General features: G+C 39.9%; 1 protein-coding gene across 3 annotated transcripts in view; it reads left to right on the forward strand.

Moving 5' to 3' along the window:
- Nucleotides 1-1,212: 1,212 nt before the first annotated feature.
- Nucleotides 1,213-13,046, forward strand: part of SECISBP2L (SECIS binding protein 2 like) — a 31,160-nt gene continuing 19,326 nt past the window's right edge. For all 3 annotated transcript variants that reach the window (XM_074838079.1, XM_074838080.1, XM_074838081.1), the window contains exons 1-2: nucleotides 1,213-1,458; nucleotides 11,846-12,024. In XM_074838079.1, coding sequence (XP_074694180.1) covers nucleotides 1,441-1,458; nucleotides 11,846-12,024 — 197 coding nt within the window. In that variant the 5' untranslated portion in view covers nucleotides 1,213-1,440. The remainder of the gene's footprint in view (nucleotides 1,459-11,845; nucleotides 12,025-13,046) is intronic.

A 13,046-nucleotide genomic window follows, 5' to 3' on the forward strand; every position in this document is an offset into this window, starting at 1 on the left:
ATCCAAGAAATAAAATTTTTAGAAAGTAGAACGAATTTCTACACAGCATAATGAACATAAGATGGAAAGATCAAATAATTATAAAGGGTAAATCTAGGAAGCTCTAGCAAGATAGCTCTGTAGAGACATTTTTGGAAGTTTTCTCTCTGTGAAATTCAGATACAGGCTTGCTTCCTTTTTCCCTTAACCATTTCTTCCTCACAAGAACCTCTATCAAGCAGAAACCTGCTCTTGTATTAATACATTTTATAAATGTATTTTACCTGCAAGTGCTCAAGAGTCTGCTCCGGTATATCCTTTGCATATTTCTTTTACAAAGGTACTTAGCCTAGTTCTACTTTTTCTCTTTTTCCCTCACCATGATTTAGGAATGTTGATAAAACATTACCAACCAAATTGTAAATAAATCATGCTTGATTTCCATTAAACCCAAGGCAACAGACATAATAGCTTAATGCAATGTAGGACCATTGCATATTGAGTATGTGTATGGGAGCATATGCAGCGCCAGCTCGTCTCCCGTCCTCCGCGGTCTGAGGAGTGAACATGGTCTCATGGACTTTGCTGGCATTACTCACAAGAATTACACCCAAGTTAAAACCAGGGCAGCAACATAAACAAAGAAGACGTCACACAGCCTGTGCTAAAACCCATGTCTTAAAAATTTCCCTCCCGCCACGGGAGCGACCTGGTCACTCCAGAGGAGCTGAGGGCTCAGCTGTGGGGCTGGGCCGGGAGCGCCAGGGGCGGGCGGCAGCGCCAGGCCGCTTCACAGCCCGGCCCCGCGCTCGAGACGCTTGTGCGACATTTTTAGATTTCTGCCTCTAAATAAATCACAGATGGTTTGGTTTCTTTTTTTCGTTTCGATGTTCCAGATAATTTCAAGGACATCGTCTGCCTGAGCGTCCCCCGACACCGCCTCTGAGGAGACCGGGCCCCGCAATGCACCTGCCGCAGGCAGAAGCGCCGCGTACGCGACGGCCTCGGACAGAGGGAATAGCACGGCCCCGCGTCCGCTCATTTTTTAAGATTTCTTTAATGTTGAAGTCACAGCCTCGCCTGTTTTCCGGTGGCCAGAACACAGCCCGGCGAGCCACCGGGCAGGGGACGCCCGCCACAACCGCCACCAGCCGGGGGGAGGGGAGCGCCCGGCGCCGCCTGGGCGAGGGCGTTCCGCGCGGCTTGGGCCCGCCCGGCTTCCGTCCCAGATGATCCCTCCCCGCCGCCCTCGCCCCGCCGCCGTCGTCCCCCCTCCTCTCCTCTCCCCTCCCCGCCCCCGGCCGTGGCGTAGCCGGGCTCGGTTTCCGTGATAGCTGCGAGCGGGGCCAGCGCCGCTCTGGGTGTGTGCGGGAGCCCGGTGGGGGAAGCGAGCGCCATGGAGGAGGCGGCTCGGACTCTCCGCCGTCCTCATTAGAGCCGCCGCCCAGCCCAGCTGGAGCCATGGACAAAGCTGACAAGGTGCGAGGGGCGGGCTCGGCGCTGAGGAGACCGTAAACAGCTGCGGCGGGAGGGGGCAGCGACGCCCCGGCGCCGCGGTGAGGGAGAGGGGCGAGCGGCCGGGCGGGGAGAAGAGGGGAGCGGCGCGGCGGTGGCGGGGCGGCGGCCCGGCTTTGTTAGACCCGTTTCTGTCAGGCCCGTCCCGCCAGGCAGCGGCCCCGGGCTGCCGAGCGGAGGGGCAGGGCGCGGCCCGCGGCCTGCCGAGGCCGGCGGTGGCTCGGAGGGAGGACGGGGACTGGTGGTGAAGGGGGGTTGTCGTACCGCCCCGCCGGCGCAGGGCCCCTCCGAGGCTTTGGACGAGGTGTCTTCAGGGCTGCAAGCGGGAGCTCGGCGCCTTTGCCGGGCCGGTAAGGCGGCTGCCGGCCCCTCTCGCGGGGCGGGAGGCTGGGCGCCGGCCTCCTGCGAGAGGCGTCGGGCCGTGCCCGGCCCCAGCCCCGGCAGAGCCTGCGCTTGGCTTGTCTGCGGGAACTGGAGAGCCGCGAGCATCTCCCTTGGTATGCGCAAAGGGATGCAAAGCTCCGTTTTGGCCTTCTCCCTCCTGTTCCTTCAGGCTTTGTTTCAGCTTAGGGAATAATTGCAGTTAGTGACTTTTAATTTAAACCTGCCTGGTCACTAGAGGAGACTTTTACAGGCTTCTTAAGAACTTCGCAATGTGAGAGGTGTGTCACTCTTGTTGAAATACTGTAAATTTCAGGTTGAAGTTTTCAGTGTTAGGACATACCTGATGGTCTCAACTGCTTAGCTGAGTAGGAAAGAGTTGGTTATAGCTCACTAGTCCTACAAGTCGCTATTCTTTTTCTTCAATATTTAACTTTGCTTTGTGAAGGTAATCAGTTTGCATTATTCTTAAGACCCGTCAAACTGTAGGCATGAAGAAGCTTAAGCTGGGACTTTAAGAGTTCATAGGATTTGTTACAGATATGCAATAAAATGTTTCGTCATCAAGAAGGAGTTCTAAAAGATATATCTGAAATGAATGTTACAAATCCATAACAACCTGATCTTTTAAGCTTCTCTTTCAGCAGAATGTGTTGAAAAATTCTTGAATTACTACTGTTTTTCTGTAGTTTTCATCTTTGCCATCTCCAGGGGTTCTAATAGTAGGGTTAAGCAATAAAATAACACAAACTCCTGTAGCAAAGTAGATACTGAGTAATAATGAACTATGTAGAGGTATATTGCTTTTCATTTTGTACATATGTCTGAGGAAGTTAGTGGGCAGCGTATCTTACTATAGTATGGCTCCCATTGTGTCTTTCTTACTAGGCTTTCTGGTGTGATAATGATTTTAAATTCATTTTTTTGCATGCTTTCTTATTTGCCTTCATGTAGAAAAAAATGATCTTACTTGGTAAAATTTACATTTGTCTAATCTGTTGTACTTTTTGCTTTAAAATCTTGGTGTTTGGTGTGGGGTTTTTTCTTACCCCCTTTGGTTCATCTGTAATCAGTACTGCGGTACACTTGTAAAATATTTATTCCTTGGTGCTTAAGCTCTTCGTTACTGGAGGATCACACACATGCCCCTGTCAAACTGTCCTCTTCTTATTTGTTGGAATAGCTCAAGAAAACTGGAATCATTGTATTTTTTAAAGTGTAAAGTATTGAAGTATTGACTCTGTCTGTGGGATTATCTTGACTAAGTACAATATTTCAACTTGGAGGTGCAGTTAAGATCTTTGAGGCAGGAACCATCATCTTTATTCTGTTTGCAGCATGTTTAGTCCTGTGGGTTCCTTATCCACTAGTAAGGCTTCTAGGCAGGCAAATAATTAATAGCTGATGAGTTTCTAAAATGATTCAACTATCTTGTTGCTTTTGTCTTCTCATTATACAGTAGCATCTTGATTAGGAGCGCCCTAAATGCTTTGGGTTTGAACCTTTTGTGCTGTAAGAATTGAATGTAATCTCCTTTACCAGTGTAAGTGTTTGGTAAGGTTGCATCAGGTTTGCGTGCTGCTCCATCTTTTCTTTGATTGGGGTTCCTTTCTGCACCCGTATTGCATGGCATCTGGTAAATGAATATTAAAGCATGCAGATGTGTGTTAACAGTACTTAACTTCTTTTCCCCTTTGTCCCAGAACACTCTCAGCCACAGTATGGTAACTGTACATGCTGATAGGGATAACTACTGTGGAATTAGAATATGAAGGAGTAGGAATATTGTGCTATGTTTAAAGTATAGTATTTCAAGAGTAAGAAGGATTACAAATACTTCTGATGGGGAGTGTATTTGAACAGTTTTGTGGTGTTGGCTCGATAAATCACTACGAGATGTCATGCACCAAGAACATTTGGACACCTAAATGACAAAAAGATGTCACTTGTAGATTGCCCTTGAGGTTTTTATTACTTAAATTCTGGTGTGACTTTGCTTGTTATAATACGTTCAGTGATATTTTGGAAGCTGACATAGATAAAAACATAATGAAGCTGTTTAAAAATAATTATTTTATGATAGGACATGTTACGATTTTTGTAGTGCGTTTGGAAATCTATTTCTGTCTATGCTAGAACTAAAAACTGTTCCCATTTAAAAGCGTATGGGTTTTGGCAGTTTAAGTGTAGGTTATTTTTCCTTCAAGAGATAAAACTCGGCACATGACCTCTGGCACTCTTTCTATTGAAGCTGATTGTGGTAGAAAACTAAAGGGAAACACTTCCCTTCTCAAAGAGGGGGTTGTGCTTTGATTTTTCTAAGCACGATACGTTTCTCTTGCCCTGTGATTAAGACGCTTGGTTCCATTAGTGCAGTTGAGAAATCGGGTGAAGTTGCAAAATCAATGACCCGTGTTTTGTATTAGTATTGCTTAAAGACAGCCTGTTCTGCTTGCCTCTACTATTCTTGACCATTCAACAGTTGGCTTGATAATATGCTTGCCATAGAAGTAGATCTAGATCAATGTCATCTGCTCTTTATCCTATACAACTTCCTTCAGTGTTTCTTACCCATGACAGAATTTTCAACTGAGGCAAACTGGGAAAGGTCAGTTTTCCTGTGCTATATGTTTTGCATGTTACTTTCTCTTGAACCTTGGGGTTTGTGAAGAGTTTTGTATTATGTTGTTGTTGAACATGTTCTCCAGTGAATTTAAACGTTATTGATATATGAACATAACCTTTTGTTCACAAATCTATTTATCATTGACTTGTTTGTGGAGATGGGGAAGCTGATTTACATGAATGGTTTGTATTAATACTTCTAGTACATAGGCTACAAAGCACTCAAATACTGCTACTTCACATTGATAGTGTGAGTGTAGAAGTTTGTACTGTTAAATGCTGTAAACCAGATAAGTGAAGAGGATCCCATTGGTAGCTCTTTTTATCTTTGGACAAGCTTTGTAAAATGTATTACATTTCATTCCCCCCCTTTTTTTTCCAGAATATTCTGGTTTTGAGTTTAAACATGCCACTTGCTCATTTTCTACATATATGTAAAAATTTTAATAGCTGGCTTCATTGTATTCTGAGCACGGCACTTTCTTCTGTGAAAGGGAAGAGAATTATGCATGGTTCCCTTAAGAGCTGAGGGAAAAGGGAAAGACTAACTTCGTAGTGTATTCGCTTTAAGTGTTGCATTGAAATTACTCTGTTTAATCTAAATAGGGAGGATTACATTTTGTGCTTTGTTAAATGGCCTGCTGCTGGTGTTTCCAGTTGGACTGCATATTTACCATTCCTTAAGTATCTGCCACTTAGAAGCAACTAATTATAGAAACAATGACTTCCATATTTGTAAAGTTTCTCTTTAAATAGATTAAATGTGACCTGTCTTACTACTACAATTACTTCTAAATTATGAAATCCAAAATTCAGAAGCAGGGTTGTTTCTCTAAAAACAAAAGTTATTTGAGCTATGTTTTTATCTTACATTTGTGATGAGACTTCTTGTTGCCAGACTTTGAGACAGTAAAAACAGCTGATTTTATTATAGCCCTCTGAAATGTGGCATCTGTGTCTATTTTCTCACCCTGTAAATGGTAAAATTGATATCCAAGTGTTCTCTTGTAAGAGAGCAAGCTGACAGAGATCCTATTTAATGGAAAATGCTGAATGACATTAAGATACAATGAACAAAAACTTTTCCGAGATTAAACATACAGTCCTGTAACTATAGGACAAAGTTTACCATTCTGTTCCTGCTTGTGTCATCTTCTGTCTTTGCAGCTGTTGGTGACTACAGTAGCTTTTATATAGGAAACAAAGGATCGCTTCAGTATATATGCTGTCTTGAAAGAGTTGTAATTGTTGGACTGAAATATGTAATGAGCTACTGAAAAACATTTTGTAAATTGCAGCTAGGGATATCTACAAAAGAGAATTTTGTAGAAATCTTGGTTTCTTCTGAAGGGGTCTGCTTCCATTAATAAGCAACTGATTGAAAATCTGGTGTTTCAGCATGACTTAAATTTATATTTAGAATTGAGTTTGGTTATCAAAGGTCAAGTCCAGTAAATCTTTGTTTAGCTTTGTGATGAGAAAGGTTGAATAAACATGAAAAAGTTCCACTCCAAAATAGAATTAAGTTTGGACTTGCAATATTTGCAATGTTTGACTTTAGATTGCCTGATCAAAACCATATATTACTTAATATAAACTATTTAGGATCTGATCCTGCATTTACTGATGTCAGTGGCAAAGTGCTAATTTTTTAGTGAATACAGGACAGAATAAATCTCAATACTGTGTGAGCAATTAGAGCATAAATTAGTATCGTAAGTGCTCTGTTTTAAGGATTAGGAAAAGCGTAGGAACCTTCCCCCAAATTCCTTAGTGTTTGACAGATCTTTCTTGTCTAATTCTTTTTATTTGCTTGTGGTTACAAACCAGTGGCATGATCAGTCCTGTTAGTTCTGTTCATCTGCACTTGTCACTCCATTTGTACTGTGTGGATGAAGTCTTTGAGGAATTGCGTTCATACGTATTTGCATGCGCTTTGATTTATGCACTTAGTATTTGCTTCTGAAACATCATGCTGTTTAAAATAGGATCTCATCTCTTGCTCTGGAGTTTCCTTCAGTTGTTATTCTCAAGCATGTCAATATGGTATTTTAAAAAACAATAACAAACTGTTTTATTTGGCATTATTATTTCTGTATCTGGCCAAAGGAGCACAGACACAACCTGTTCAAAGAAGAAGTTTCGCTATGTTTTGCTTGTCCAGTGCAATGACAAATTAGCAGCACCTTTACTTACTACTAAATTGATGATTATTTTCTTTTGCTTTTTGTTTCACTTTCCCTTCTTAAGGGAATATTATTTCTGTTGTTCTGACAACATATTAGGAGCCAGGAGATCTAAAATTACATTTATTAAAAAGAGGAGTTACTTTTCTGTCTATCTTCACCAACCCTTCCTCCTAGCCAAGAAAACCATAGTCCTAAAAAAATCTGTTTAGGTAACTTTGGGCAAATTAGCATTGCTATTTTGTTTACCTTGCATGTCAAATGAAACCACTAGCCATCTGTGAAATGTATTGAAATGTCTGGATAATCACATAATCACATGTCTGTTTATATTTTGGTTTGGTTAGCAGTCTGACCTGACTTAGTTTTGTTTCCCTTTTTTGTTTCAAGTTTAATGCAGTTTATTGCCCTCCTTTGAAGACACATCCTATGTAAAAAGGAACTTTTAAGTATTTTAGAGAGACTGGTAAAATACTATAAGGAAGCAGTATGTTGAAATTAATTTTGTTTAGTTGGCAATACACTTGAGCTGTGTTTCTGTTTTCTACCCTGAAGTGGAAATGGGGCCTTGTTGTCTAATGAAATGTATCTGTTGTGCTGAGAATTGCTTGTATTATGTTTGCAGAATGAGTTTGAAACACCTGTATTACGGTTTTTAAGTGTTCAGTTGCTATTCTGGTGAGTTAGCTTGTCTATATGTACATATATATATGTATAGGGCCTACAGAACAAAATACAAAATTTAGAAACAGGTTTACCCTAAATTCTTCTTTTTGCTGAAACAAGTTTCTTGGAAGCATTTAAAAAACCTTCCACAAACCAAACAACCCTGTAGGTATAGATTAGATTGCACAAGGAAACAGTAAGGTATAATGCATGTAAAAGGTCTCTGAAATGCAGTTTCGATTCCTTTAAATAACAGACACTATCAAAGTTCTGTAGGCAAAAAAAATTAACTTTCAAGTACACCCATATGTGTTCATGATTACAGGATATGCTGTATCTTTATTTTACCACTATAGGTAAGCAAAATATATTACAAGCTGTACAGAAAATGGTACTTAAATCTTTTAGTCAATTGCTCTGTCGTAGCGATAGTTAATCATTACCTTTATAAGAGACTGGGCAACAGGAAAGGAAACATTAAAGTTGTCCTTCTAGTTTGGGCGTCTCCGAATTTTGAACCTAGCAAAATCAAGCAGAATAATTAGAATGAAATTTTCCTAAACTTGTCAAATTACATAAGAGTTTTAAAATAAATTAAAAAAAACCCAAAACCTAGAAGATGTATAATCCTATTTTTACTGGAAAGATTTAAATACTTTTCCATCCAAATATTTTGGATAAAATTTAAGGTGAGGATTATCTTTGCAAATTGATAAGAAATACTTTGCTTTGGCAGCCTTGCTGATGGGAGTCATTCGGCTCCTTCTTTGATCAGTTATATCTCCTTTTTTAATACATGATGCGAAAGACTGTTCTCTCATAACACTAACAATGAATGATGATATAATACAATATCACAAAAGTAGTTGTAACAAGACCATTCTGCACGTGACTCGCCATGAAGGAATGATTTTTGTATTTCCACATCAATCTCCCAAAATAATGTAGGGAAGGAGCAGACAGCCAGACAGGAAGGACCTTGAAAATAGGGAATCTTGTCCCAACCTGAATCACAAATAAAATGTTTTGACTATTTTCTGAGCTAGTACTAAAGTGGTTTATAATTAGTATCTTGGCTAAAGTTCACTTGACGTGTTGCTGGGAGATAGTGACCAGCAGATTAGGAATGGTAGTTTGAAAGTTTTCAGTGCTTCATTAAGAATACCATATTTGTAAAGCACTCATCTTAGTTTTACTGTTGAATTTTCTATGGATGAGACAGCCTTGGTGTTCCTTTAATGTTTATGCCATCTAGTTCTGTAGGCCAGTCCACAACTGAATCTATTCTTAAGCAAATATTTTTGCCTGGCGATCTTGAAATAGCATGAAAAAACTGTCTTGGTTTTCGGGGAGGGATTTCAGTGTCGGTATTTCTGTTATTTATTACATGATCACTGTACGTAAGCACTTGACAATTGAAATTTTTTTTTTTAAATGAAAAGTGTTTATCCTCATGGTGCTGTGTGTTGAGGAGAATGCCTTGGAGTTTTGCAGAGGGGGGTAGGTGAGGGATGTGCCCGAGCTCGGAGAGGAAGCTCTGGGTAGAGCAGGGTGGTTGGTTTGTGTCGCACAAGTGCGGTGCTGCTGCTGCAACTGCACCACAGCGCTTCCTCTGAACGTAACTTCAGGAGTTGAAAAAGAGTTCATGTAGAAGGAAGGAATGTTTTCCTACTACCTAAAGGTCAAGAAATACATTTAATTAATATTAAGATGATTGTTCCTCTGTAACGCAGACCTTGTTGCGCAGCAGGTGGGATACTTCTGTATTGGTGCTTATAGCCATGGGCATTTTCAGAACAGTCGTTAATAACCACTTTTTTGACAAGGATAGTGTATCTTGTTCACTTGCTAAGACATACTTTTTTTTCCTCCTGCCACTCTAGTTCCACTTTTATCCTTTATTTTTTTTAGATGTTTTGTTTTTCTCTTTTGCTGCTAAAACTTCAGGTCTCTGATGCTACAATTTTATCTGTAAATGTCTGATGTTCTTACTAAATAAGCATATCAAAGCAGAGACTCGTTTTGTTGAAAGGGACATTTCTGCTTTCCCAACACACTTTGACAAGTCCAAAGGCAGGGAAGCTTCTCAAGAAATAGTTAAAAATAATCATGGACTCTATACTTCATGATTTTTTGCCCCCCCCCCCCCCCCCCTTGTATAGTTTTTTGAATTCTCAGTTCAGTGATAAACAAGCTCTGCCCTTGGTCACTGTGGCTTGCAGAATGTCGTACCATCAAAGTTCTTAAGGATGTAACTTTGATCTCACTTTAATACTTGCAGACATCTTGAAGACAATGGTCTCCTATCCTAAACAGTGTTTCACTTAGAAAGCTTCTTCCTGGGTTTATAAAGTTCATTTTTAGTGATATGCACAGTATTTGGAAAAAGTAAGTGATGTTTAAATAGAAATTATTTGGTGAACTGATGTTTACAGGAAATGGGTGATGGTGAAGTTTGAGTTAATACTGCATAAAATCTCATGGAAGAAGTATGAATTAGCAAATTTTATAATGGAAGGGTGAAAATAAAAACAGAAACAGACACTTTCTGTATAATAACACTTTTTGTAGGAAAAGTTTGATTCCATATGTATGAGTTACCCAAATAGCTGTTCTAGAATGACTGGTTTTGCAATTACTTAGTTTGAATGCCCTATTTGAACTTGAAAATAATGCATTGAGCAAAATTTTTGGTTTATTTTTTTAAATTGGCAGGGAATTCTAATATTGCAATCATAAGTAATATGTATTGAAAATACTTCTGTATTATAAAAATATGCATCAGTCACTGGTAGTTATGATGATTTAATAGTGAATGTAATACTTAGATGAAAGTTAGGGAGCTTTTGCAGTCTCAGCTATGGTGTTTTTTTCCTCTCCTCTTTCTAAGAGTACGTGACAGCAAAATACTTAAATACCAGTTGGTTTTCAACTTGTTTGTTGAATTACAGTGTAACTCATGATCTTAGTAATTTACTTGATGATGATTCTACTTCTTGCTCAGTAATTAAATTTTCTTGTATGTGTGTCAGACTGACTAAACAAAGATCCAATACTCTGCATGAGTGGGTCTTGACCTCACTTTTCCTAGTTCAGTCATACATTTAAGTACCTACTCATTAAGTAAAAGTAGGCTTTCTTATTGAGTGGGGCAACTGTATTTTCAAAATCTATTTGCACTTGCCCCTCCCACCTCCTCTGCCCCCATGCTGCTAAACAAATGTGCGATCTTATTTAAAAAAATAAATTTTGGGGACTTCTAAAATAAATTTGTAGAGTCAGATATTGGATAGTGAGGCTGCCTCTGGATGGCTTGTGGGTTTGACACAGAGCAAGAACGTGGACTGACCAGTGTGTGGTAGGCATGGGACTACTTGCCATGATATTTTCGGAGCTCCTGTTCTTTGGCTGTTTCTGCTCATGTGGATGTTCTACAGGTAGTGGCAAGGGTATAAAACTGTCCTCAGCACATCAAACCTTCAGGGTCTCCTTTTTGTAAAATAAGAATATGTACTTGTACAGGTTATGCGTTGCCTTTGGAATTCTTTCTCAGATATATGGGAAGAAAAGTTTCTGGAGTCCTTGCCTGCTTTAGATGGAATCTTCGTAGAAATTGGTATTCTATGAGATACTAATGTGAGACAAGTATAATTGAGCTGAAATCTTTGTACAAAAAGATGCTTTTCTGCTGAATATAACTTATAATGGGATATAGAATTAAAGGGTACTTTGGATCTGCAGTTGTCTTACTGAATAGAACATTTTTCATTTTTTAACACCCAGCTATTCTGCACAAGGCCAAAAGTGTGGGTAAAAACATCTTATAAACTGTTGAGGTTACCTTCATGATCAGGGGAGATACTTTGAAAGCACAGTTTAAAAGTTATTTCTAAGCAGTCTTTAATGCCTTCTTCATGGCAAAACTTAATCATATTCTTAACACTTTAAAATATGTTAAAATTGTGCAGATGGAATGGGGGGGGTTTCTTCTCTGATACACCATCTATTTTAGCAGTAATACTGCTGAAAAATCTTTTTTATAATTGCCTAGGAACATGGTCAATTTTGTAGAGCAGGCCAGGCATTACTACATCTTCCATATGTTGGTTTCACTTAAGCAAGCCTACACAACTGTGCTCCACCTACAGTGCTAATTTGATTTCTTTCTGTGCTCAGACTAGTATATCCTCTGCAAGATCTGAACTTCAGTCCCCTTTAAATTAATTAGTGTTTGTATTGCACTTTGAAAATTTAAAGGTTAATACAAATGCTAAATGTTGGTGATCTGTATTACACCCTGTGTTGATTGGAAGGATGTAACAAGCACTTGCCAACTGTTTTCCGCCTCTTTCAGTTTACTGCAGAAATCCTATAGTCGTCATCCATTTGCCTGCTCTTTGTGGTAATTACCATACAACTTCATGGACCTAAATTTTCCCAAACAGTTTATGATTGTATTTAATGAAGACATTGTTTCTTTTCTCTTTCTTAAGAATGTCAAGCTGTCAGCTGAAGTAGAACCATTTATTCCTCAGAAGAAGGGTCCAGAAACACTAATGATCCCGATGGCGCTTCCTAACGACAGCGGAGGAATTAATGGCATGGAACCGACTCCTATCCCTAGCTACCTGATCACTTGCTATCCATTTGTACAGGAAAACCAATCTAATAGGTAATAAGTGGTTGTGGCCTTCATGAAAGGTGATCTATTTTTAAATGAGTTTAAACTTTTGGTAGACTTGAGAGGACTCAGTGACTGTTGACTGTATATTCATTTGTTCACCATATATAATCTTCTGACCCTTCATGGGTGAGGATGAAGTTTCTCTGTCCCCAATATTTACTTCTTTCCTTCCCTCTACTTTTCTCTGTTCATATTTTTTGCTGCTTTTCTTTCCCTGGCTACAGAGGTCTGGTACAAATCCCTCCCAGTCACCTGCTGTGCTCTTGCATCTTCCAGGGCAGTCAAGAGGTCTGTGCCTGAATCTCTGGTGCTGAAGCAAGGCTCCAGGTGTCCAACTTAGATCCTGCCATGGCAAAACAGTGTGCAGCTGACGCTTGTATTGAGTGTAGCTGTATCCAGGTTTCTTTGCATAATTAGTTGTAATACATTGAGTTTAGGAACTCTTTTTATTCTAGCCCAAATGTGTTGTTCACTGAATGCACAACTTCAATGTTGATTATTTTGTATTGAAGGCATAAATAATTCTGTTTGGTTTTGAAAAATGTACCCAGTGTTTGCTTGGGACAGCACTTCAGTGCTACTGCACTTGAATAGGTGTGAACAGAAATAATCCTTTAGCAACTGCCTGCTGTGGATCTGTAAAGTCATCCTGAATGTTTACCTTTCCTATTCTATTTCTCTAATATTTGGGCCTCTGCATTTTCTGTGTAGATGGTCTCCTGGGGTTTGAAGAGAAAGAGAATTGGGTTCATAGTTTCCAAGGGGGTGGTCTTGTAGTATGGTGTATCACAAATAAACACAGGAAGAAGTCTCCGCACTTGGTTTCAGTAGTAAGTTTGTAAATGTCTGTTTTCATGGGTGCTTCTTAAGGCCTGCATTTTCATAGGAATTTTGAACAAGGGTGAGTTGGCAAGTTAATATAGTGAAGTACTTGGCCCTAAGTTAGATAATGAACGTCACTGTTCCATGTGTCTGCTAGCTTACCTTGTGTGAGCTTAGGTATCTACTTA

Source organism: Strix aluco, chromosome 12 (genome assembly GCF_031877795.1).
Source record: "Strix aluco isolate bStrAlu1 chromosome 12, bStrAlu1.hap1, whole genome shotgun sequence".
Lineage (NCBI taxonomy): Eukaryota > Metazoa > Chordata > Aves > Strigiformes > Strigidae > Strix > Strix aluco.